The following is a 27,242-nucleotide window of genomic DNA, read 5'->3' as shown; positions in this document are numbered from 1 at the left end:
GATAGGTACCATCTTTTGACTGGCATACCCCTCAAAAGATCTTTTGACTGCTCTATCAATTTCTGCATAATAGACTATACAACCACTAGACTTCCGTGCTACTTACATGTTAAAATAAATAAGTTAGTGAGGATAGCTCTGGATTGTTTAATCTGCCTTTTCTTTCAGAGGTATTGCACACTGTATATCTATTTATATGTCAATACCGAAAAATTACACAATGTATGCAGTTTCGCTATTTTAGTACAACAAAGGCAAAGTAGTTTCGTCCCAGGCTTCAAGTAAAAAAGTAGCGCGAGAGGACCCATGGATGAGTCACTGTAGCAGAACATGCAACCATGAACCCACTCCGATATGCATAAGTTAAGATGATTTGGATGCTGACGACATAGATGAAGGAGATGGTCCAGAACAATATACCTTGAGCAAAGATAAGACCAGATCCCTTGCCATCCAGGACGTATTGTGCGGCCTGCATGAAAGTCCTCAGTGGTGTGAGCACGTCTTGATCCCTTGGTTGTATGGGCAAGCAGAGCAGGATTTTCCCTTGTACCTCCGTTCCATTAAGACCTTCCGCTGTACAGCTAAATACAGAAAACACCACACAGTCAGGTCGGCTCTAGAAAGGACCCAGCAAATTGATTAATTTACTTACACGACTCCAACAACAATACTTGCAAAACTGCCTCTCGACGAGTTCTTGGCTTGGTAATAAAGAGACTGCCCCTGAAAAACCGCAACCGGTAGAGTTTACTCAAGAGCTTGTGATTCTTAGAGCTATTGTTTTTACCACTGATTATGTAGGTACGTACCACTATCTTTTGCTTGTTTCCCAGCGTGATCATCGTCGGGAACGACCGATCAATCTTGCTCGCCGCCACGGTGATGACCCACGGCGAAGTGTTCTGAATGGTCTGCGGTCTTGGTCCACTGTTGCCGCCCGCATACACCACGGTGATCCCCTTTTGAACCGCATGCAGAGCACCAAACGAATTCTCGCCCATGTCGGTGAGAGACAAGGACAGCACGTCCACTCCGTCGTGGATCGCATCGTCGATGGCGGCTAGCACAGGCGCTGTATGAACAACGCCACCGGCACCCCACGCCGACTTGTACACCGCAATGCGAGCATGCGGCGCACCTCCTCTTGCAACCCCCTCCGCAAGGCCATGGAAGCTAGCCGCCTCCACAGCTGAGCCTGCTGCGGTGGACGCACAGTGTGTGCCATGGCCGTTGTGGTCCCGTGGCGACAGTGTGTCAGTCTTGAGGTCCTCCTCGGCCACACCGGCGGTGTAGAAGCGAGCGCCGATGATCTTGCTGCCCCGACTTGGCACTTCCCTTTCCACCTTGACGGTATGGGTCCGTACCCTTCATCGCTGAAGCTCCTCGACTCAGGCCATATCCCTGGTTAGTCGGGTTGTACAGGAAAGAAATGGCGCCAAATTAGAACGGGATTGGCTGGCTAGCTAGGTTGACTTGGGAATAATTATTTCTTCCGAGTTGTTGTTAGCTCTTGATCAAGATTTGCTATTGTCCCTCTCACTGAGACACGAATAATTAAGTTTGATCTTGGTGCTCTCAGTGGCTAAAAAATAGAACATCTGAATAAAACACATGCATGTGTATATATATCAACATTTTTTCATCTTTAACAATGACAGGAATCATTAAGTTAGATCATACTGTTCTCGGCGGTAACAATGATTTAGGTATCTCCTAGTTGTCTTAGAATAGAGTAAATGAATTAAAATATATGCATAATCGAGACTTGTACTCCCTCGGATCTAAAATAAGTGTCGTGGTTTTAGTTAAAATTTGCACTAATACGAACTAAAACCACAACATTTATTTGGGATCATTGGGAGTATGTCCTAGGTACGGTATTTTAAAGGGGAAATCCCTAACCTCTTGACCATGCGGTGGATGCACACAGATACCGTCCGTCCTACGTACGAGGTCAAGCAGTGGTAATTAATTAAATACTAACCGGTGTCGACCACCCCGATAATTACATCGTCTCCATACTTGCTTCCATCGAGTAGCCCACTGCCAGCGCTTGGCTTCTGGTAGTTGAGCCCAAGAAAGTCCCAGCTCTGCGTGGTGGTGGTCCTGTGCGTTCTGCTAGGTTGGACGCTGATGACCTCTGGATAGTCTGCACAAATCCCATGAGGTGATGAGGATGCCATTGCTAGATTACACTAAGATATGCGTGCAAGCGAAACCAAGTGGTCAATCAGATGATGATTCATGAAAAAAACCTGCAAGTTGTCTTGCTTGATCTGCAGTAAGCATCGCGGCGAATCCAGAGAAGCCATGCTTGTAGTTGTACACCATGGAGGTCGAAGTTTCTTCCTTACTAATTAAATTTAGTGTTGATATGCTAGTTAAATACTCATCATCTCAATAGATTGTCTCAAAATAATAATAAATATATGTACACACACACACACACACACACACACACACACACAATATTTGACACTGCGTACAAGATTTTAATGACCGAATGTTGTGTTCGATTGTGTTAACAAACGGTATCTAAGCTGAGATAAAAGTCGGTTTCATCTTGCCCATTTATGACTTTTATGGCACAGAAACAAAACTCTATCATTATATAGATGGTGCTATCTCTTAGAACAAAGAGAATCCAAATTTCATGTTAGAAATTACGCATACCTTTCGAGAAGAGTGGTGAGCATGTCATGGTGGGTGTCCATGCTTCACGTCTCCTAGGTAAACTATGTAAAGCTAAACACATAGGCATGAAGAGGAGGGTTAGCTACACCTGGAGCGCACCACCATTAATTAATTAAACTACAGAAACGTGCATGCTTCATTACCTTGCGAGACAATCCTCCGTTTACTCTGCATAGCTGCATGCTATGGCAGAGCAGAAGTAGCAACACCCAAGCTAGGCGGTGATGGGCGTGCGAGGAGGAAGAAGAGAACCTCATTGTCATTTCTTGCTTGGTTCTGAGAGGCGTGTGTTGTGGTGATGGGTCTCATCCATGGTGGTGGCCTATGAATTTATAGTGCATGCCGCGCGTTAACACCAGTAGTCCTACTCCGTGTGTGCCACCCCTGACCTCTTCTACCGCTGGTTTAGATGGTACCATCCATCCAGCATGAAGTTTTGATACTTCTACTTGGTATGTGCCACCTCGGCTTGGAGTTCCAAACCCGAATATGTTTTCCCCGGACGGTTAAAAGTTCAGGAGTTCAACATCACGTCAAACCTCTTTTTATATTATTTCTTATATACGAATGTGCATCCACATCAAGAGACTCCCACGCGTCTGTTTCAATAAAGCACACGGGTCACGGATGCTAGCTACTTTGGTCGTTTGTGTCTCCGGTGAACCCAGGTGCTGCCGCCTGCCGGTTCTACAAACGAAACTAGGAGCTGAACTGATGTTTACATTGCAACTGCTCGATTGTTGGTTATATTTGTTAATCAAGGAGATTGGTTTTCCTTGGTCGTGGATGGTGACTGGGGACAAGTAATTAGCACAACAAAGGGCCAGCTCCGTGACACCTAATGGTATATGTAGCAACATGACAAATGCCTACACCATTGATTACGAGTGCAGTCGCACAAGATGCAAATAGGTATAGACCGAGCCAGCCCATAGTTTTTGCATCAGACATGCGCGATGTTACGTAGTTACGCAGAACTAATGTTTACATTGCAACTGGTCCATTGGAAACATTGTCAGTCAACGAAATCAACAGTAACTCTGTATTCTTTGTTGTACGTCGATGGTGACATGCGGACAAGTAGTTAGCGAAACAAAGTGAGCGATCGATGAATATCTATAGGATGACGCGAGCAGACAAGTGGGGCATCTTGTGCAACTCCTCGAAATGGGCTTTCGTGCTGCTTTATATATAAAGCAAACCACCACGTTCATACAACAAGTTCAAGTAAAAAAATAACAAGTCTGCTGGATAACAAGTTTTTCTATATTCTTTTAGTTAAACTATAAGGATGTTCATAGTGTATTTAAAAATATGTGAACATTTTTTAAAATACACTATCACATCTGAAATATGCGAACACACTTTTAATAAGTAATAATCATTTTTTGAATTACACGATGAACAATTCTTCAAACATGATGAATGTTTTTTAATATGCGAATAAATTTGTTAATTTAGAGGATGAACATATTGTAAATACAAGATAAGCATTGTTTTCGAAGTATACACAGTGAACATTTTATAAATGTGTGATGAACATATTCAAAATACAGTATGAACATTTTTAAAACATACCCGAAGACCTTTTGAAATACACAATGGAATAAAATTAATACATGGTGTAAATTTTTAATATAAACAATGCACATTTTTTAGTACACAATGAACATTTATAAAATACATAATGAATGTATTTTTAAAATACACGATGAATATTTACTGAAATATGTTATGATTGCTTATAAATACAAGATGAACAATATTTTAAAACGCAATGAACATTTTTATGTACATGATTTAGATGCACATTGGTCAATTTTAAAATATACCTGACCATCTTTAGAAACCCTGTGGACATTTTTAAACAATATGAACTACAAAAGGAACATCTTTTCATGTCCATCACGTATTTTAAACATTCTTTTTTTCCTTTTTTTTCCTTCGTCACTTATTTTAAAACATCCCCTTTTATCTTTCTCAAGAGAAGAAGATAATTAAAATTAGCGATGAACATGAAAAGTAAAGCAGAAAAGAAAATGAAAGGGACCATATTTAAAATTAATGAGTTTATTTAATTTAAAATAAACATAGAAAAGGAGAAAACAATAACGAAAGAACCTAAAACAAAAAAATAAAGAAAAGCGCAAGAGAAATAAAGAGAAACAAAAACAAAAAACCACCGTGCTATAGATCAGAGCAGGTGCAGGCAGGTGGACTCTACAACTTGCATTAGGCGAGATATCGCATCCGCGGATGGCTCTGCATGTCACCTGCAGGGATGTCCACATGGCCGCAAGATGGACCAATGGCTTTCCGGCGATGTTCCTTCAGTGGGACGAGACATTTCCGTCAACTAAGAGGCACCTGTGTTAACTTCGTCAATCTCAAGATGTTATGCCGGCTCAGTCTCCTGGAGGTGCTTATAGAGATAGGGTGTGCTTGTGTGCGTTCGTAGAGGTGAGTGTATGCTCGGGTTTGCGAGCCTTGTGGGCTAGCCTGGGCTTCTCCTTGTGTGCTTGTTGGGTTATCTAAACAACTCTTAAGCGCAGGAGAAAAGTCGTTGTAATTAGACGAGACGACTCCTGATGACTAATCCAGTATGTATGTACACATGTAGCTCTACATATGTGCTCAATTGCTAGCTACTACAGCTGGTACACTGAAAATAACGTACGGCTTCCATCGACACGTACGTACCTGTATATAGTTGTGGTGAACCATCCGCGAAGAAGAGGGCTCCTCTATCATGAATGCATGAGGTAGATAGCCTTGCTGGCCCATCAATCACTCTCCAGTTCACCAGCCCCCTAGCTTGCCAAGTCAACTAAGCATAGCTCGGATATTTAGAGGATGATTGGTTTGATGTCAATATTTGGCATGCCAACATCTGACCAAATCAAAAGGTATCAAATCACTTCTTGTCCATAAATGTTTGAACACATTTTACTTTTTATGCTACTGAAATGCAATACAAGAGCCAAATGGGAGAGAAAATTTGTGAGGAAGATGGGGATTTTATTACTCAGAATAGAATTACAATCTGCACCATATTGTCTGCAATGAAATCGGGGGTATCCTCTGTGAGTTGCCCAAATCTAGAAGTGTTGGCTATAGTATCTACAGCTCTATTTTGACTATTACTTAAGTCTTCATAAGTATAAGTTCCCTGCCCCCCGATAGCAACTCTTTGATGCCCCGGACGATATTGTCAGGGCTGGAACAATCATCCTGCTTCTATATGTTAAGCATTTGATTACCTTTGAGAAGTCGGTCTAGATCACACATTGCATTTCAGTATATTGCCACCAGTCGTAGACCATCTTGAATATCAAATATACTCGCTTCATAGGCATTTTGACAGTGTGGCGTGAATAGAGAAATTTTTGTGACATGCATGACATGCAAATTAATCCAACTACAAGCGCAAAATACAAGAGAAGATAATTTAAATTTGCTTGAACGTGATTACATGACTACAACATCTTTATCTGAAAGCATATGCCTACCATGACTAAGTCCAATATGCACATGTTACATCAACTAAGGGAATACATTGGATTAATTAACCAGTTTTAAGAAAAATCCAAAATAAATTTAGTGCACATTCTATATATACCTAAATAGTTGATCCTCACTAACTCTAATTCTCTCAACATGCAACTATACCGACTCATCATGTCACCATGCATGGAAAAAAGACCCATTTTTAACATGCACCCTTCTTGCATCTCATATTCAATAAATATTCCACAACTCTACAATAATCAAGCACACTAACTTTTACGTATTGTAGTTTCAGTTCTCATATTATTGATCTAAATGGTAATATTACATACAACTAGGGCTGCAAACAAGTCGAGTTCGAGCGAGTTGGACTAGGCTCTGCTCAACTTATATTGAAACTCAAGCGAGCTCAAACTGAGTGAAATTGAAAGTCCAGTTGTAGAAAGTGGCTCGTACTCAGCTTGTAACGATCTCGAGGTAGTTTCGAGCAAAATAAGATGACTTTCAATAATCTAAGGAAATGTTTTGAACAAGATAGGCCACAACACAGCATAAGAAAACCACTATAAAATATTATTCCAATCAAAATGATGGTAATATATTTTTTTCCATGGTAGTTCAACTTATTCTCTCTCAACTGAAGAATAGTACTTAATAGTAAGAATATGAGGGTGTGATTGCTTTGAAACTTTGGCCAAAATTAACATGATATTTAACACATAGTTGACCACGTACCATATTGAGCCCTGAATTGTCTTCACTCTTAATTAAGCTTCCATGTTTGCTAGTAAATAAAATGAAGAAAAATAATACAAAACATGCATGGTAATAAATTCTCATATTCCCTTCTAATATATATCATGATTATTTAATACAATAATATTATATCGAATTATCAAGGTAAAGTCAAGCAAGCCATTGTTGGCTCGAGATCAGTTCGTTTCTCCATCGAGCTACATAACGTGTTCATAGTTAGCTCATTTCTTTTTGAGTTGATCTCAAGTCGAGCAAAAAGACGAGTCAATCTCAAGCGGCTCACGAGCCTCGAGTTTTCCTTGCAGCTCTACATACAACCGAATCTCATTCAAAATAACCACAACCAATTCCTGTAGCAATGCAGGGGGTAGGATCTCTAGTTTATATATGGTTTGGAGAGATTTGAGGAGGGAGAAGTTTCCCTTTTGTAGGGAAGGGGAGAGATGTTTCATTTTATGCAGTTAGATAGCAACAACCAGCAATATGAGGTCAAATTTCAACGCAATAATTATTAGACACACCGTCGTATCTTCTTGCTTCTTGACATGTGTTTTGAATTCAAATGTATCTTCATATTGCATTGTATCTATTTCCTCACTTTCAATTTGTAGATTTTCTTGAAGTTTGCATATAAGGTACATAACCAAGGCTGTGTGTGGGCAACAATATACCATACGCGCCAGATATATCCTTGCTTTGTTCATGGTATGTAGTATAATTTTTCTAAAAGCCTAGGGGCATTCTCCCACCTGAACAAATTTCCATTAGGCTGCTTACACGGCCAACAGGGTCGTCGGCACAAGTGTGTGTTTAGAGCGGGAGGGAGGGAGGGGGAGGAGTTTTCAGTAATTTTTCTCCAACTTTACATGTTAGCGTCACTGAAAACTTTGCTCATTCTTGTTCGTAAGAGAAATACAAATGATCAAGATAAGGGAAAGTTGAACCTTTCAAAGATACATAGCCTTCAACTGGAAAAAAAAGTCTGTTGGTCATTATGAGCATAATTGACATGGAGCGCACCGTGTGGGCACCTTGATGCTCATGCTCATATTTTGTTCTCGAAAGAAACTGCAAATAATTCAGATGAAGAAAAGTCAGGCCTTTCGAACATAAGTAACTTTGCCTTTGCATACTATTGTGCAGAGTACAGGGAGGATCGTCTCAGCAAGGTAATTTGTGCTTCAGTAGTTTAATTTATTAATTAATTAATTAACGGTGACGTTTCAAGCTAGCCCTCTGGATGCATGAAGGAAAAGGGATGATTCCCCGGCCTCTGCATCAGAAAGATGCATACGGCCCTCTTATTAACCAAATAAAGTAGTGTTAACATGGTTTCAAAGGTCTTCAAATAATAAAAAAGCACAGATAGCTCACACAGAGCCAAAAAGGGGCTAGAAACACCAACTAGCCGAGAAAAGATGCCACAACCGGCTGACTAAAAAATAGATAGGAAATCTAAGTGCCTATCCTATTACATGACCGCCATCCAAACCGGTTGAAAATATCCCGAGCTACCATCTCCCAGCGGAAAGACCCAGTAACCAAATGCTCCCTGGCCTCCGTCTGGGTGAGTAGCGACCACGAACGGATCAGTGCCGTAGTTCGGAATATGACCTGCAAAAAATGTATACATGATATTCTGTTAAAAAACAAATCATTTCTGCAAGTCCAGATAGTCCATAGCAAAGCACAAACCCCAACCCGAATATGTCTCGCTAAGTTAGGCTCAATCCCATTAAGCCATGTCCCAAATAACGCATAAACAGAATTCGGTTGATTGATACTAAAAGCAATGTGGACCGTCTGCCAAAGTACCTTGGCTAATTGGCAATCAAAAAAGAGATGTTTGATAGTCTCATCCCGATCACAGAAACTACACCTAGTAGGTCCTGTCCAATTACGCTTTATGAGGTTGTCCTTATTTAAAATAACTTGTTTATGGACAAACCACATAAACACTTTTATTTTTAAAGGAACTTTGACATCCCAAACATGCTTGGACGTAGGAATGGAGTTTGAGTTAATAACATCAATATACATTGATTTAACCGTAAATACTCCAGATTTAGTCAGTTTCCAGCGTAATTCATCGGGTTGTTGTGAAAGCTGGACTTCCATCAGTCTCCTAACTAGATGGAGCCATTGTTCCCAACGATTGCCCGCTAGCGTTCGTCGGAACTGAATATTAAGGGGGATCGATTGAAAGACCGATGCAACGAACACCTCACGTCGTTGCGCAATGCGGTATAAAGACGGATATTGGATGGCCAAGGGTGTCTCGCCAAGCCAAGTATCCTCCCAGAAACGTGTACTCGTGCCGTTTCCAATAACAAACTTCGCCCTATTAAACAATGACTGTTTGACTTTCATCAAGCCTTTCCAGAAAGGCGAATCGGTCGGCCTGACAGTAACCTGGGACAAAGTTTTGGTCTGGAGGTACTTGCTGCGAAGGATTTGAGCCCACATAGCATCATTCTCCAATGAGAGCTTCCACAGCCACTTGCTAAGAAGGCATTTATTCTTAACTTCTAGATTCTCAATACCTAGACCCCCTTGGTCTTTCGGTCTACAGATGATGTCCCATTTAGCAAGCCGATATTTTCTTTTAAGCTCATCACCCTGCCAAAAGAAACGCGATCGATAGAAGTCCAGTCTCTTCCTAACCCCAACTGGGACCTCAAAGAACGATAGGAGAAACATTGGCATACTCGTGAGCACCGAGTTAATTAGGATTAATCGGCCTCCGTATGACATGAGCTTACCCTTCCAACAACTCATTTTTTTTCTCAAACCGATCCTCGATGCACTTCCACTCTCTGTTAGTCAGCCTACGATGGTGGATTGGAATCCCCAGGTAAGAGAAGGGTAACTCGCCCAACTCACACCCAAACAATTGCCTATAAGCCTCCTGTTCATCTTTGGCCCTACCAAAGCAGAACAGCTCGCTCTTATGAAAGTTAATCTTTAACCCGGTCAATTGTTCAAATAGGCATAACACCAGCTTCATATTTCTCGCCTTGGCCAAGTCATGCTCCATAAAGATGATTGTATCATCAGCGTACTGAAGGATGGATACACCTCCATCAATTAGATGAGGTACCAATCCACCTACTTGACCATTTTCCTTAGCCCTTCCTATCAAAATTGCTAACATGTCCACCACAATGTTAAACAAGATAGGGGACATCGGATCTCCTTGTCTTAGGCCTTTATGTGTCTGGAAGTAATGACCTATGTCATCATTAACTTTAATTCCCACACTACCTTTCTGCGTAAATGATTCAACCTGTCGGCGCCAGGCTTCATCAAAACCTTTCATATGCAATGACTGTTGGAGGAATGGCCATTTGACCTTATCGTACGCTTTCTCGAAATCCACCTTAAAATTACTCCATCTAATTTTTTGGAATGGATTTCATGGAGTGTTTCATGAAGGACGACCACCCCTTCAAGGATATTTCTGTCCAGCATGAAAGCAGTTTGAGACTGCTGCACCACAGAATGCGCAATCTGTGTGAGTCTGTTTGTCCCGACCTTGGTGAAAATTTTGAAACTAACATTGAGGAGACAGATCGGCCTGAATTGCTCAATTCTCACCGCATCCGTCTTCTTGGGAAGCAGTGTGATAGTCCCAAAATTCAAGTGAAATAATTGAAGCTGGCCACAGAACAGATCATGGAACATAGGTAGTAAATCCCCCTTAATAATGTGCCAGCACTTTTTATAGAACTCTACCGGGAATCCATCCGGTCCGGGAGCCTTGTTGTTTTTCATCTGTGCAATAGCATCAAACACCTCCTTCTCCGAGAACGGGGCAACCATAATATCATTATCGGCAGCCGATAGCTGAGGCACATCCTCAGTCCTGGACTCATCGAGGGACACACAATTCTCCTCCGGAGGTCCAAACAACTGCTTATAATAGTCGGTAATATATGTTTTTAGGTTGTCCTGGCCTAAAATAGTACCCTCGTCTTGCTCAAGCTGAAAGATATGCTTCTTTCTGTGCTTGCCATTGGCTATCAAATGGAAGAACTGAGTATTCGCGTCCCCTTGGACTACTTTGCAGACTTTAGCACGCAAAGCCCACTTCAATTCTTCTTCGCGGAGCTGTTCTTTCAACCTCTTCTCCGCCTCATTTTTAGCCTGAAGCTCAGTTGACGTTAAGATAGTGGATTCGGCCTGTATGTCCAGGGCCTGTATAAGAGCAAGGAGTCTATCCTTTTCCATCTTATACACACCACGGAGGTTCTTAGCCCAGCCCCGTAAGAAACTCCTTAAATGCCTAATCTTATTCTGCCAACGCTCTAACGCAGTCTTGCCTCCAACACCTCTATCCCACTCCCTGGAAATCAAATCCGAAAACCCCTCACGTTCAAACCATGACATCTCGAAGGAGAAGGTGTTCTTGTTACCCACATGGTTCGGCTCACCTGAGTCCACGAACAATGGGGTATGATCAGATATTCCCCTTGAAAGAGTTTGCGCCGTCACTAGAGGGAACTTTTGTTCCCACTCCACGCTCGCAAGAACTCGATCAAGTTTTTCATAGGTTGGGTGTGGCAGAGCATTAGCCCAGGTGAACTTTCTACCAGAAAGCTCTATCTCTCTCAGATCCAAGCTTTCAATAATGGTATTGAACATAAACGACCATCTGCCGTCAAAGTTATCATTGTTCTTCTCCTCTCTCCTCCTGATGATATTGAAATCACCTCCAACTAAAATTGGAAGCTGTTCTGACCCACAGATACGAACCAGGTTCGCCAGAAACTCCGCTTTAAGCTCGGGCTGTGCGGCACCATACACCGCCACCAAAGCCCAGTTAAAACCGTCTATCCTAGACCTGACTCGAAACTTCACCGCGAAGTCGCCCATCACTACACTTCGGACTTCAATCGAATTGCATCTCACACCCAGTAAGATACCACCCGACCTTCCTCGCGGAGGGAGGCAATGCCAATCAAAATCAATACCACCCACCAAAGAAGAGAGAAACTGGGGTGCAAAGTTATCTCTACCCGTCTTCGATAGAGCAACAAAATCTACCCTCTGTTCTAAAGCTGCCTCAGCAAGGAATCTTCTTTTAGCCAAGTCCTTCAGACCTCTGCTATTCCAAAATATTCCTCTCATAATTCATCATGGAATTTTTTAGTGGTTCGAATCCTAGCACTCCTACGAACTGCGGAATCGGGATAGATCTTCCGATTCCACTTACGCTTAGGTTTACTAGGTTCTGTCGCCCGGTCCTCATAACCGGGTTCACAAATATTACTATCATCAATCTCTAGGGGTACATCATCTTCGTCAGAGTCATGATTGGGTGGTGCTAAATCCGCACATAGATTATCTAGCACTCTGACCCCTAACGCATCAATCTCATCATCCTTCATTGGTTTAACGGCTGCAAGATTATGAATAGTCTCTAAGGCACGTTCCGCCTCCAAATCTAATAAATCATTCACCGAATTGGAAATCTCACTATCCGTAGCACCTAGTGAAACTCCTAATTGGTTTGCATTATTTATAATCTCCTCATTAGAAAAATGCAATAAGGAATTAGATAGGTTGACGGACATACCGGAAGACAAAGCAGCCTCCTGAAGCTTGGCCGCCCTCATAGCGCACCGCTGCTGCATATCATCCACCTCGGGGATGTCGAAGATGCGAGCACTCATCCGTCTCCCCTCGGCGATAGGGTCCGGGATCCCGCCAAACGCGACAACCTCCTCCCTAGTAACACCTGGCACAGAGTCCCTCAAAGGCTGTACCGGGGTTACCAGAGAAGGCGTCTGCAGGCTCCCGATCCCCTTAGACGGGAGTCCCACACTAGGGACCCTGGCCATGGGTAGGAGCGAAGAGGAGATGACGGGGGCCGCCTGCCCGCGTCCTCCTCCGACCTCAGCCGCCGGCTCAGACGTATGAGCCATCGGCGAGGGAGAGACGGTCCTCCTGATCGTCGAGGGCGAAGGGGGAGCCAAGGCCTCCTGCCCCAGCACCCCCCCCCCAGCGCAGCTGCTGCCGCGGTGGTTGCCGCCACCGTCGGGGAAGCAGGAGCTGAGGCCGCCTGCCTCGGGCTCCCGCTCCCCGCACCGGCCGACCCACACGGGGCCGGCGTGACCGACGCCGCCGAGAGCGTGGTGGGGTGGGTAGAGGGCGAGGCCACCTGCCCCGAAGCTCCTCCCCCACGACCCATCTTGCCCGTAGACGCCGACACCGGAGTCGCGTCCACATGGGGCGCCAGGACAAGAGAAGCTCCCTTCGGACTCCTCTCCGTAGCTCCGACCAGAGACCTTGCCGGCCGTCCAGCAAACAATCCAGCATCCCCCTCGAACTCCAACGAGGGGAGCGTGTGCTCAAGAGAATCATCAGAATCTACCCGGTCACTCCATAGTCCGGGAGGTGCCGAGGCTGGCTCAAAGGACCCAAAACGCAGAGTAGTCATGGGCACCGCTGGGGAAGCTGCAGGCTCAACCCCGGTCCCAGCCCCAGGCAACTGAGAAGAACCATTAGACCCCTCGCGCGTGGTCTGATCGGACGGTGCCCCCTCGGCCCCGGCATTGCCATCACTGTCGTGCATGTGAACATCGTTACCATTAACCGCATCATCAAATAAAGCAGTGTCCTCAAACTCGATGTCTAGCGGGAACACCTCTCCCCTGTAGGTCCAGTTGACCTTATCGGGCACAAACTCAATATTCAGAACACTCACTAATAGCGGGGCCACCCCATGGGCACGTGTGAAAGCCATATCCACTTTTTCTGTCTTCCCCACCATGATTCCCATACTAGCCACCACTCGAGCGTCCTGCAGAGGCTTAGATGGGCCCCCTGTAAACCGCAACCAGACCTGCGTAAGCGGCTTTCCCTTAGGCTCAACTTGCTTCCACTCGTGGAACTCCAGGATACACTTAGTACCGGGTACTCTACACAAGCCAAAGCTCAACAATCTCTGCAAATCATCCACAGTTGGGAACTCAACCTTAAACGACATGTCCTCAATAAGCACCAATTCCCATCGAAAATCCCCGGGAGCCAGGTCCTGAAGCCTCCTCACAATCTGTGCCTCAGTCACCTCGCCCTGGGTTGCTTTCACAATCCCGGTAGTCAAGCTCAGGGTATCCTCCGGGACCTCTCTCGCCGCCGGGGACTCAAAAAACATGAGCTCAGCACAATAGACTCCATACATATTCAGCGTCGGAGGCAGGTCACGCAACAATGGGCACTCCCCCGAGTCATGTGCAGGCTTACCACACGACTCGCACAGCTGGGCCACACACTCAGCAATGAAGTGGCCCTTCTCACCGCAACGGTAACAAATCATTCTCTCCTTCTTACGTGCATATTTTGACGCCCTGTCGGTATCAGTCCTGTCAGTAGTCTCATCCACCATCCCAGCCTCAGGAACCTCGACACTGGCCAAGGTGTTAACCACCTCCATCGCCTGGGAAGGAAGCTCAGTGGAAGTATGGTCAGACTCCACTGCAGGCGTCGTAGGATCAACTGCCCTGGGCGGGGGCGGTCGGCAAAATCTTCCACGGCCCCCACCCCGACCACCACGATGTCCTCGAAAGCCTCCTCTATGACGGTGATCCGGGCCGGAAGCCCCCTCGACAAATCCACCTGCCGGACCGAGAAACGGTCTCTCAGTAGACCCGTCACTCTGCCAGGCATATCCGCGACCTCCTCCTGAGGAGGAAGAACCTCGATGCCGTCCTTCCCCATATGCATCATACCTGTCATCCCCCCACTGGCCTCGGAGCGGATCATTGGGCTGTTTGTTGCTAGAATCCTGCGTCGTGAGCGTCGCACCCACACAGTTCTGAGGCGGTCTTGCGACGTAGTGGGGCGGCGGAGCGGCACGATGCGGACCGCCCGCCGGATTCTGCACCACCCCAGGCACAGTACTGCCCCGGCCAGCCGGAACAACAACAGGCACGGCCGGCGCAGGCGGCCGGGGGCCAGCACGTCCCGCAGCTGGCAGGGCCACGGGCGCCCCTCCCGGCGCTGGCGGTCTCAGCCCGCCTCGCCCTGCAGCAGGTGGCATCTGCCCCGAAGGCCGGCTACTCTGGTTGCCAGCGCCTCAGCCCGGATGAGCCAGGGCCACCCCGCCCCCCGCCGGCGGCCTCTGACCAACAGCCGGCACTGGCGGCAGAGCCGGCCCGCCCCTTCCTGCAGAATTGGTATTCGGTGGAGGCGGCGGCGCGGCCCCGCGGCCTGCCATCGCAGAGAGCGGCCGGATCCTTCTCGCCCGCCCGGCGCCACAGACCGGGAATCCTCTCTTCCCTAGCCTGCGAACCCTAGAACCCTTGAGAGACGGCGCAGTACAGGAAACGTGAATGCCCTCGTACGTGCATGGCGTATTGCTATGGGCAGAAGGTCGGCCTGGTACAACGTGGGCCTCATACCCACCTGACCCCGGCCCAACACTTCGCGGATCCATCCGAACCGGCCCAGCCGACCCCAAGAGCTGATTCAAAGAAGCTCTCTCGCCTTCGAGATTTTGGCCGCCGACACGGCCATCGTGGACGCCGCCGGCGCCTGACGAGGGACACTCCGCCTCGCATTCTTTCTCTTCTTCACAGTAACCCAAGACTCCGGTCGAATCATATCGAATAACGTAAGGTTTGGGAGACTCACCTTAGGTATAGGACCTTTCCAAGGCCGTATCGCCGACGCCGCCGTCTTGCGATGAACGACTCGCCGGAGCATCTCGATCTTCTCGCCCGCGTGTAGACCGATCCGTGCCGGATCCTCCAGCGGCAGGCCTCGATCGATCGTAGTGGCCACCTCATCTTCGCTATAACCTGACTGCAAAAAATCGCAAATGATGTCCGAAGGAGTTGGAGATATCGGCGACTCCACCAGTGATGCATCTACATCGTCGTCCGCTTCCTCCTCGTCGGATTCGGCGAGAGCCCAAAAACGCCCGCCGACTCGCCGGCGACCACCGTTTATGGATGGCACCACCGCGGTCGGGCGCACGATCGCCCGCCCAGTCGCCCGTCCCGTTGCCATAGCGATTCCAGTGCGCTGCTCCAGTTTAATCTTCCCCAAAGGCGAGGTCGCGTGTGGCTGAGCCACCGACTGCACCGGGCATTCTTCCTCCGGATCTTCTTTCGCCGGTGTTACCTCAACGTCCGCATCAGCCAAAACAGAAACTCGTCCCCCGAACTGCGGTTGTGATCGCTTGGGATCATCCGTGAGATCAATGACCTCGGTTTGATCATGCGTCTCCGGATCTTCCTGCAAGAATGAACAAATGGTAACATTGAAATAATCAATCAACAAACGCGTACCTTCAGAGATCTCCTCTTCCTCGTTCAGGTAGCGGCCGCCTAGGATATCATCGTCCAGGTCGCGCAGCACCATCCATCTCGATGGGTAGTACGTAAATAGGATTCCCTCCGATCGGAGACTGATTGCCCGAACATCCTCGAAGAGAATTCTCCATTTTGCAGGATGCAGGAAACCCCCGATCTGCGCCGTCGACTCCGGATCTCGTGAATCGCCACAGTCCGGCGATCGCGCCGGCAACTCTATCGCCGGCGATCCCTCGAGGGCTTCCGTCGTTGGCCTAGATCGCTCCCCGGGGCCACCCCGCCCCCCGCCCCTCGGCGGATGAGCCATGGCCACCCCGCCCCCCGCCCGGTTCCTTCTACAAGATCTCTACCAACAACTATCACCAAGCATGGGAGTACCTGAGCCTCCTTTCTGGCCCCTCTGATGACGTCTTACCGTGGTGAACGACGAGAGGCATCCATGGCAAAAAATGGGCACTATTAGGTCATGCAGTTGTGATCAAAAATGTATGCATCTGTTGTGTTTAGCTCTACATAGTTTACCTGGGTGACGTGAAGCATGGACACCCCGATCACGTCGTGGCCTCGCACCATGACATGCTCACCGATCTTCTCGGAAGCAAGGAGGAGTCTGTTGCCTCTGTGGTGTACAACTACAAGCATGGCTTCTCCGGCTTTGCTGCGATGCTTACATCGGAGCAAGCAAAGCAGCTTGCAGGTAGGAAGTCATCGTCGTCATGGACAACTAATTTAGTTCTCATTTCTCCTTGCATATTAAGCTCTATAATTGAGCAATTATCATGTGATGTGATGTGTGCAGAGTTTCCGGAGGTCATCAGCGTCGAGCAGAGCAAAACGCACAGCGCAACCATCACAAGGAGCTACTCCATGGAAGCAACTATGGAGAGGATTGTGTTCAGAAAAACTATGGAGACGATGTAATCATCGGGGTTGTTGACACCGGTTAGTCAACCAGTTAGTTACCACTGTTTGAACTCGTACAGTGATTGAATTGTCTCAGATCTATATATGCATCCATGTGTTTATAATTAGTTTAGTTTTGGTATTTTTTCTAGAGGGCTGAGAGATAACTATTCAGTCTTACTTACTAAATTGAGAACCGTGCGACCATTGCAAAAGAGATAAGATGAATCCCAGTGTGACGGATATTACTAGTTTGACTAAGGAACAATTATTTTTCTGCTCACTCCCATTTTAATTTGCTAACTTTTCTTCTTATATAAACCGACTAATTAATCAGGGATATGGCCGGAGTCGAGAAGCTTGAGGGATGAAGGGTACGGGCCGGTACCGTCAAGGTGGAAAGGAAAGTGTCAACTCGGGCCAGATTGAGGCATCAACAACTGCGGCCGCAAGATCATCGGTGCACGGTTCTATAATGCCGGACTGACCGACGAAATCCTCAAGCCGGACTCACTCTCGCCCCGGGACCATAACGGCCATGGCACACACTGCGCGTCCACCGCGGCGGGCTCAGCCGTGGAGGCGGCCAGCTTCCACGGCCTCGCCAAAGGGGTTGCACGGGGAGGCGCCCCGCGCGCTCGCATAGCCGTGTACAAGTCCTTATGGGGCGCTCGCATGTCGGGCAATTCGGCCGATGTGCTGGCCGCCATCGACGACGCGATCTACGATAGAGTGGATGTGCTGTCGCTGTCCCTTACTGGTGGAGAGAACTCATTTGGCGCTCTGCACGCAGTTCAGAAGGGGATCACCGTGGTGTATGCGGGCGGCAACGACGGGCCTAGACCGCAGACCATCAGGAACACTTCACCATGGGCCATCACCGTTGCGGCGAGCAAGGTTGATCGGTCGTTCCCGACGGTGATCACGCTGGGAAACAAGCAACAGATACTCGTACGTATACGTATGGAACTAATAGGAAAATTAAACAGAACTAAAGAATCACAAGCGTGTGTGAGCAAACTGTGTCTCTTTCTTTTTGCAGGGACAGTCTTTCTATTACCACGTACAGAACTCGTCAAGGAGTAGTTTCGCAAGTCTTGCCTTTTATGGCCCGTAAGTGGATTATAAGCTCTTTGTTGGGTTTTTGAATCTGTCGGGCAATTCTTAAGCTGATCGACTTCACTCCGGCTTGTGTGTGTGTATATATATATAGGTGTACCACGGATGCCCTCAATGGCACGGACGTGAAGGGGATAATCCTGCTCTGCTTACCCATACAGCCAAATGACCCCGACGCGATCGCCCCACGGAACACTTTCGCAGAGGCGAAACAATACGTCCAAAATGGCGGGGGATCTGGTCTTATTTTCGCTCAATATACCACGGACGCTCTAAGTGATTGCAAAGGGATGTCCTGCGTTCTTGTGGACCTTGACACTGGGGTGAAGATAGGAAAATACATGGACGCTACCAGGTACGCGGTTTCTCTTAGTTTTCTGCCATCAGGAGTTCAACCCTTATCTTCAATGGAGAGAACCTTTTCTTTTTGTTGCGTAAGCAGCTCTCCAGTGGCGAAGATTGAACCGGCACGCACCGTTACGGGGAAAGAGATACTAGGGGCAAAAGTGGCAGCATTCTCTTCGAGAGGTCCATCACGTGATTACCCAGACATTATCAAGCCTGACATAGCTGCACCTGGAGCCAACATCTTGGCGGCGGTGGGAGATTCCTATGTAATGTATTCCGGGACATCGATGGCGGCCCCACATGTAGCAGGAATCGTCGCGCTACTCAAAGCTTTGCACCAAGACTGGTCTCCTGCCGTGATAAAATCTGCCATCATCACCACAGGTAAAAAGCACGTAGCAGATACGAACCAACTCTGCAGAGGTAGCACATCCAAAGATTCCTAGTTCATCTATGTTTCTTTTGCATGGTGGTGAAGCCCGTGTAACGGACGAGCGCGACATGCCCATACTAGCGGAAGGAGTGCTGCGGAAGATGGCAGACCCGTTTGACTATGGCGGCGGCAACATCAACCCTGACGGCGCGGCTGATCCCGGCCTGGTCTACGACATCGATCCCCGCGACTATAACAGATTCTTTGGGTGCACCATCGTCAGGAGGACGAACGTGAGTTGTGACGCGACGGCGCTACCGGCATACCACCTGAACCTGCGGTCTATCGCAGTGCCTGAGCTGAGGCACCCGATCACTGTGTGGAGGACAGTGACGAACGTTGGTGAGGCCGACTCTGTGTACCATGCAAAAGTCCAGAGCCCAGCTGGAGTCAGGATCGAGGTCGAGCCGCCAATGCTTGTGTTCGACGCCACGAACAGAGTTCATTCATTTAAGGTGAAGTTGTCGCCTATGCGGAGGCTGCAAGGGGACTACACCTTTGGCAGCATTACTTGGCGTAAGGATCAGAAGACGGTGAGGATTCCTGTTGCGGCCCGAATGACCATTCCAGATTTCTATGCGGATGTTGCATAAGTTTTCCGGGTGGAACATATGTATAGGAAATTGTGCTCTTAATCAATACTAGCATAAATAAGAAAAACAAGTAGATGCATATTCTCTATAAATGGCTCGAGGCCTTCTCCGCTATGCAAGAAATGCTATATGTAGATCCGTTAATAACCGACAGTTTTGATTCTTTAAAACAACTCGATAAATTTAGTAGATCCTTTTAGAAGGCTCAGTGGCCATATATCGGCCCTATCCTGTTTGTACAATGCGATGGCGGGCAATTCACGAACTAGCTCTAGCCTTTTCTTTTCTTGGGTATATGTAGCCTGGCATAACAAATGTGGGAGGGAACTTATGGAGCCTTTTTTCAAATGATTCAAAAAATCATATTTCCAATAAAAAGTTGTATCTGTGAAAACTTGCACATATTCTCAATGGATATGTAGATATTTATTTAAAAAAATCAATGAAGGCGCGAGATGGATTAATCCACCGTTGGCTGGTGCTTTAATACTTGTGCAAGCCATGATTTCCCAATTCTCCACCAGACCCTACGATCCGCAGCCGCCCAAACCCTACGATCCCCCGTGCAAGACCATGGTGAACGGGACGTCGTGCAAGCGCGGCCTTGCCGCCGTCGCCGCCCTCCCGGACGAGCTCTTCCAATGGGAGATCCTCGCCCGCCTGCCGGCCAAGGAGCTCCTCCGCTGCCGCTTGGTCTGCCGCTCCTGGTGCCGTCTGGCCTCCGACGCCCACCACCGCCGCCAGCCGTCGCTCCCGCTGGTCTTCTTCCGTACCAAGGGCAATGAGTACACCGCCCACGCCGCGGTCGATGCCCTGGACATCCGGCGAACCCCCGCCGCGCGCCGGCCCGTCCTCGCGTACGTAGACTACAACTACTCTCGCCGTAACTTCACCTTGCACGCCTCCTGCGACGGCCTCATCCTCATATCTTACTCCAACCACCGCTTCTACCTCTGCAATCCAGCCACGCGTCAGTGGTGCGCGCTACCGGATCTGACCGGCGGCAATGTCGCCGCCCTGTACCCTCACCACCCGTCCGGCGAGTACCGCATCCTCTACTGGAAGCGCCCAAACAACAGCGACGACAATGTTGTCTACTACTACGTCCTCACCGTGGGGAAAAAAGAGAGATGTGTCGGTCTGCCGGTGGCCTCGTCGTCTATAAAGAAGGACAGGTCATGCTGGCATCTTCATGCCTGCCACCACCCGCCTGTCCTGCTACATGACTGCCTGCACTGGTACACTGTCAACGCCTTTGACGGCGAGATCATAATTTTTGATACACTGGCTGAATCATTCAGGTGGATCCAATCTCCCACAGCCTGCAGCTCAGCACAACTGCTGCAGATGGATGGTACACTCGGCATCGGCCAGATAGATGTCGGTACCATGACCGTAAAAGCATGGGTGTTGCAGGACTACAAGGTGGAGGTATGGTCATCAAAGTGCACAACTGAATTGCCAGAGGAATATGTTGTACACGGAAAGGTTCTGTCTGAGAATGGAGATGTGCTTGTAAACAATCGTTGCTTCTACAACAGCAAGGGCGAGCTGCTGGAGAAACTCCCATGGCAGAGCGTCCGTCCGAGGATTCTTGGACTCTATCACAAAGAGAGCCTAGTCAGGCATGTCTTCTTCCGGAGGAAAGAAAATGGCAGCCGTGTGAGGCTTCCACGGTTTTTCCGAGGACTACAGGGGAACATTAATTAATTGGTGCTTCTTCATCGTCGAACTCCACGCTTAACAGCCGTGTGAGTATATAGGAAATACGTAATTTCTATGTAGGAGGAAGCTTTGAACTCAGCATCTACTTTGCTCGTTTCCGTGTCTCATGTTAAAACAATTATACTTGAATAATTGTTTCGGTGGAGTGTGAAATTGTATTGCACATGTGCTCAACCTTGCTTGTTAAAAATTTCATTTCATGTACTATAGCTGCAGTGATGACCTGATGAACTCAGCGTCTACTGTGCTCGTTTCCGTGTGTAATTTTGAAACAATTATACAATGAAATGGTATTGCAGCTCAACCATGCTTGTTGAAAAATTTCACTTCATGTACTTTTGCTCTGTGTATCATATATACATGCATCGGATGTAAAATCTGGTTGAAGTTGCAAGGATGGCCCCAAGGACAAGAGCATGTTCTGTGAATTGCAAGTTGTTATATTGAATGAAAAGGAGATTTTGATACACAGAATATGAACTTTGCTTATTTGCGGGCATTTCTGAGTTATTTGTAATGTCCCGTCAATATGGGTATATTTGCTTCCTTGTGTGGTTGGACGTGGCTGACCTTAAAAGATGATGCATTATCTGAAAATAGCACCACCTTCTGTGTAGTTTGCAGTTGTGGAAAACATACAGTTACTTGCACAGACGGTACGCTTTGGCATCAGTTATATACCACTAGATGATTGGCGAACGTCTGGGTAGCGCTGCAGGACTGAATTGTTGAAGTAATCAGCAGCGGTGAAGATGAGGCCGTGTGTTGTTGAGAGTTGGAGAACACAAGCAACTTCTTCCTTGATTTGTTTCTAAAGTTTTGAAGATGGGCAATGTTGTTGTTTCTTCCCACACAAATTCCAGTGGAAATTAGAAAACAGAATTCCCTTTGGTTGGTAGCTCCAAAGATAATTTTAACATCCTTGGGGGTTGGCTCTTACAAACTTTATCATCGCCTTTTGGTTATGGAAACTGAATGAAAGCCAGAAGTAGCTGTTTTGCCTCTAGACTATTTCCCATTTTGCTGGTTTGTTGCTTCGGCTTACAGTATGGTATCCATATAGATATAGAAATTGTTCATTTCGGTTTTTCAGTACATATGTCTAACAAGAAACTCAACCAGATATCTTGTGACTACAACCTGCATGTAATCCTGGGAATAGTTTCACATCCAGACCAAAGCCAGCTCAGTCCATATGAATACACGCCCAGGATCCAAATTAAACCGATCCAAAAAGAGCCAGCTAGAACCCAAACCAAACCAAACTGCAGATTTTTTCAACCCAATCCAATCCAAACTGTTTCTCATTTTGGATTGAATCCACAAACTCAAACCATGGATAAATTGGTACAGCTTCTCAGTAAACTGAACTAGTACAGCTTGTGTCCAATTTTGTACAGACTAATCCCAAATTTCTGCAAAAAATGAAAAGAACATGGTACGGAGGGAGGGATGAGGACCAAGGTGGGATGGAGCATCTGGGGAACGTGGAGGCAATGGCAGCTTCGATTCCGGCCGGCGCACCGGCAGGGAGGCAGCGGCAGCACTACCGGAATCGCGCCCTATGCCGACGGCCAGGGCCGTCGGCATAGCCCTGACTGGCCGTCGGGACAGGCCTATGCCAACGGCCCCCGTCGGCATAGGGCCGTCGGCATAATATCCATCGGCGTAGCCAGGAAGGCCGTCGGCATAGGTCCTATCTCGACGGTGTCTGTACCAACTATGTCGACGGCCCTGGCCGTCGGTAACGTTATCGCCTAACGGCGGCCGCCGTCAAGTGCTGACCAACGCCTGCTCGCCACGTGGCACGTCTATGCCGACGGCCTAGCCGTCGGTTTAGTTGTGCCACGTGGCAAGCAGGCGTCACCCCTGGGGCAGGTCTAAGCCGACGGCTAGGCCGTCGGCATAAGCCTGCCATGTGTCGGCCACTGGGAGCTCACGCAGCAGGTCTATGCCGACGGCCTAGTCGTCGGCTTAGTTTGAATCTATGCCGACGGCTAGGCCGTCGGCATAGTTTCTGTCTGTTTTTTTTCCTTTTTTCTGTTTTGTTTCAGCTCAATTCATTTGAATATAATAGCTGGCCCAGCAGCATCACACAACAAATATATGCATCACATAACAGCTGGCCCAGCAGCATCACACAACAAATTCATCATCACACATCATAAGAAGCATCACAAAGTATAAACATATAAGTATCATCACCACCAAGCATATAAGAATCTCACAAACAACAATAAGAAACCTCACAAGCATATAAGTATCATCACCACCAAGACCGCCACAATGTGACCCAAAGGCTTAAGCGCCACGACGTCGAGCACCGCGGAGGTCGTCCCCGCCAAGACCGCCGAAGCCTAGGTCGTCACTGCTATTGGCAGCGCTACCGCCAAGACCGCCTCCACCTCCGCCTCCGCCTCCGTGGATCGGAGTGGTCAGGGTCCGTGACTCAGGAGTGCTGCGAAGACCACCGCCAACGCTTGATCCACCGGTTCCCTGGATGTTGAAAAGACATATTAACGGGATATATGACTGTGTTGAAAGGCATGATATGCTTTGAGTGAATAGATTGGGGATGAACTAACCGGCGAGGGGCCAGCGTTCTGTGCCACAAACTCCTCAAAGGTAAGCAACCTTGGTTGTGGTGGAGGAGATGCTGCCGGTTGCAATTGAGGAACCCTGCCGGCCGCCATTTCCTGAAGAGCATACTACATTTGGAGATTGTTCTGCTCATGGTATGCGTGGAAGGCCGCGTGCCACGCCATGGTCTCCTGGCGTGTGTACTCCATGTAGGCCTACAGTATGACATGATGGAACTCATAAAACTACTAAATGCGGAAAATAAAGTGAGCAATGAAGATAAGAGGGAAATACTTACCAATGTTGGGGATATCGCTTATCGGGAACTTATCGGTCGACCTATGATAAGGGGTAAATCGGCCAGTTTATCGGCATATCGGCCGATTTATCGCCATATCGGTTGATTTATCGACCGATTTATCTTATGGTCAGACCAGGATAAGCGATAAATCGGCCGATTTATTGGAATATCGGAAGATATATTGAACAATGATACTTACAGATTGCCACTCCTGAAAGAGGGACTGTGACTGTGCACTGGTCATGGGCGTGCTAGTGCGCTGGCTCAGGCTCGGGGACATAGCCTCGAACCATCACCGGCATTATCCGCTCAATCCATACATGGTAGTCATGACTCTTTAGGCCGGTCACTTTGCCCGTTGAAAGATTGACTCCCTTACTTATATTTGATGCATAACCATCGGTGAACTTCAAAATTTGTTTCAGCCAGATAAGTACTTCATTTTTTTCTGGCAGTTTAAGGACAAAGTCAGCATCTGGCTTGAACCAGTTTTTTCGACCGCCTGTGGGAGGCTTCATGTTCAGACGTGGTCTATCACAAATTCTCTGTTGATCGGCTCTAGCTTTAATGTTATCCTTCGTCTTATCAGGAATGTTGAGGATCGTGTGGAAAAGGGACTCTGCCACATTCTTTTCGGTGTGCATCACATCAATATTGTAAGGAAGTTTGAGGTCCTTGAAATAGGGAAGCTGCGAGAAGGGGGTAATGTGAGTCCAGTTGTGCGTCTCACCATATCCTCGAAGCCTTTGCCTTTGCCTTTGCCTTTGCCTTTAGGCTTGAGAGCTTTTAGCTGAGCAAGAACATCTGCCCTCGAAAATGTTGGAATCTCAGTTACTTCATGAACAACCGGGCCTTTCGTGAAGTTCTTCTTGTCTTCCCTGTCTGGATGGTCTGGAGGGAGGAACTGTCGATGCAGGTCAAAGGCTACATACTTGCCACCCTTACTCAGCCAAATCATTCGCAGAGCTTGCATGCACACTGGGCATGACATCTTCCCACTTGTACACCATCCGCAGAATAGAGAATAGCCGGGAAAGTCATGCATGAAATAGTGCAACCAAACTTTCATCAAGAAATTTCTCTACAGATCCCGGTCGTATGTCAACCTCGGAAAGTACCAAGAATGGTGCAAAGCATCCACCAGCGGCTGCATAAACACATCCAATTGCTTCCCCGGGTATTCAGGCCCCGGAATGATGAGCGACAAGAACATGGTCTTCCGTTGCATTAGGGCACTGGGAGGAAGATTGAGCGGAATTACAAACACTGGCCAGCAGCTGTATGGATTGGACGACATACCATATGGATTCAACCCATCACCTGATATGGCTATTTTGACATTCCCAGCCTCGGCTGCTTCCTCGGGGTATTCTTCATCGAACGACTTCCATGCTTCCCCTTCCGATGGATGTACGATTTTTTCGGATTGTACCTTATACCTTCCTTGTGCCACTTCATCATTTTGACAGACTCCTTCGTGATGAAAAGGCGTTGCAGTCTTTTTATAAAATCAAGATACCAAAGAACCTTAACGGGGATGATTAGCTGCTTTTTCTCACCATCCTCACCGACCACCTCAATGTACCGAGACGAACCGCACTCCTACAGTACTTGTCATCTGCATACTCGTGCCTAAACAAAAGGCAATTCTTCGGGCAAACATCTATTTTATCATAATCCATAGAAAGTGCCTTCATGATTTTCTTTGTATCGTACATGCTTTTCGACAGTTCATGACCCTCAGGGAGGCTGTTAGCCCATACTCCCAGGAATGCTTCGAAGCATTTCTGGCTACAGCCGTACTCAGCCTCGACTGCAATTAGTTGCGAGATGGCATCCAGCTGAGATATTTTCGCACCCGCATAAAGAGGTTTCTTCGAGGAGGCCAAGACCTCCAAGAAGGCCTTTGAGGTTGCCTCCGGCTCCTCCGGTTCATTCTCTGAAGGTGTCGCATTTTCCGTTTCTGCAATAATGACATCATCTAGCATGTCCCTGACCCCGTCGTCCTCATATCCATCGATGCGTTGTCGCATCACCTCCTCTCTACCACGGTCCTGCTCGGCTATGTTTATCGGCGGCATGTCAAAGTTTGGCATATATTCGTGCGTGCGAAGGTGCTCACTCATGTCCATCTGATTTCTACGGTGACGTTTGGCACATCTCGCTCAGGGGCATGGTGGGATAATTTGTTGGGGAACGTAGTAATTTCAAAAAAATTCCTACGCACACGCAAGATCATGGTGATGCATAGCAACGAGAGGGGAGAGTGTTGTCTACGTACCCTCGTAGACCGAAGCAGAAGCGTTGACGCAACGTAGAGGAAGTAGTCGTACGTCTTCCCGGTCCAACCGATCCAAGCACCGTTACTCCGGCACCTCCGAGTTCTTGGCACACGTTCAGCTCGATGACGTTCCCCGGGCTCCGATCCAGCAAAGCTTCGGGGAGGAGTTCCGTCAGCACGACGGCGTGGTGACGATCTTGATGTTCAATCGTCGCAGGGCTTCGCCTAAGCACCGCTACAATATGACCGAGGTGTAATATCATGGAGGGGGGCACCGCACGCGGCTAAGGAACGATCACGAAGATCAACTTGTGTGTCTATGGGGTGCCCCCTGCCCCCGTATATAAAGGAGTGGAGGAGGGGAGGGCCGTCCCTCTCTGGCGCGCCCTAGGGGAGTCCTACTCCCACCGGGAGTAGGATTCCCCCTTTCCTAGTCCAACTAGGAGTCCTTCCATGTATTAGGAGTAGGAGACAAGGAAGGGGAAGAGAGAAGGGAAGGAAGGAGGGGGCGCAGCCCCTCCCCCTAGTCCAATTTGGACTAGGCCTTGGGGGGCGCGGCCTGCCCTGGGCAGCCCCTCTCTCTTTCCCGTATGGCCCAATAAGGCCCAATGCTTCTCCCGGCGAATTCCCGTAACTCTTCGGTACTCCGAAAAATACCCGAATCACTCGGAACCTTTAC

General features: G+C 47.7%; 1 protein-coding gene and 2 pseudogenes across 1 annotated transcript; 2 read left to right on the top strand and 1 right to left on the bottom strand.

Annotated features, from left to right (window-relative positions):
- Positions 1–11: 11 nt before the first annotated feature.
- Positions 12–3,063, bottom strand: LOC125547466 (annotated as a pseudogene).
- Positions 3,064–8,083: 5,020 nt separating this feature from the next.
- Positions 8,084–19,734, top strand: LOC125547465 (annotated as a pseudogene).
- Positions 19,735–20,249: 515 nt separating this feature from the next.
- Positions 20,250–21,386, top strand: LOC125542806 (F-box protein At5g49610-like). Its single transcript, XM_048705995.1, has one exon. The coding sequence runs from the start codon at positions 20,250–20,252 to the stop codon at positions 21,384–21,386; it is 1,137 nt and encodes a 378-aa protein (XP_048561952.1).
- Positions 21,387–27,242: the final 5,856 nt, after the last annotated feature.

The sequence above is a fragment of the Triticum urartu genome, chromosome 3 (assembly GCF_003073215.2).
Source record: "Triticum urartu cultivar G1812 chromosome 3, Tu2.1, whole genome shotgun sequence".
In the NCBI taxonomy this organism is placed as follows: domain Eukaryota; kingdom Viridiplantae; phylum Streptophyta; class Magnoliopsida; order Poales; family Poaceae; genus Triticum; species Triticum urartu.
This window is presented reverse-complemented; position numbering and strand designations above follow the sequence as displayed.

Bases quoted from the DNA above. Each gene is read 5' to 3' on its own strand.
- LOC125542806 (XM_048705995.1), top strand. From the start codon at position 20,250: ATGGTGAACGGGACGTCGTGCAAGCGCGGCCTTGCCGCCGTCGCCGCC.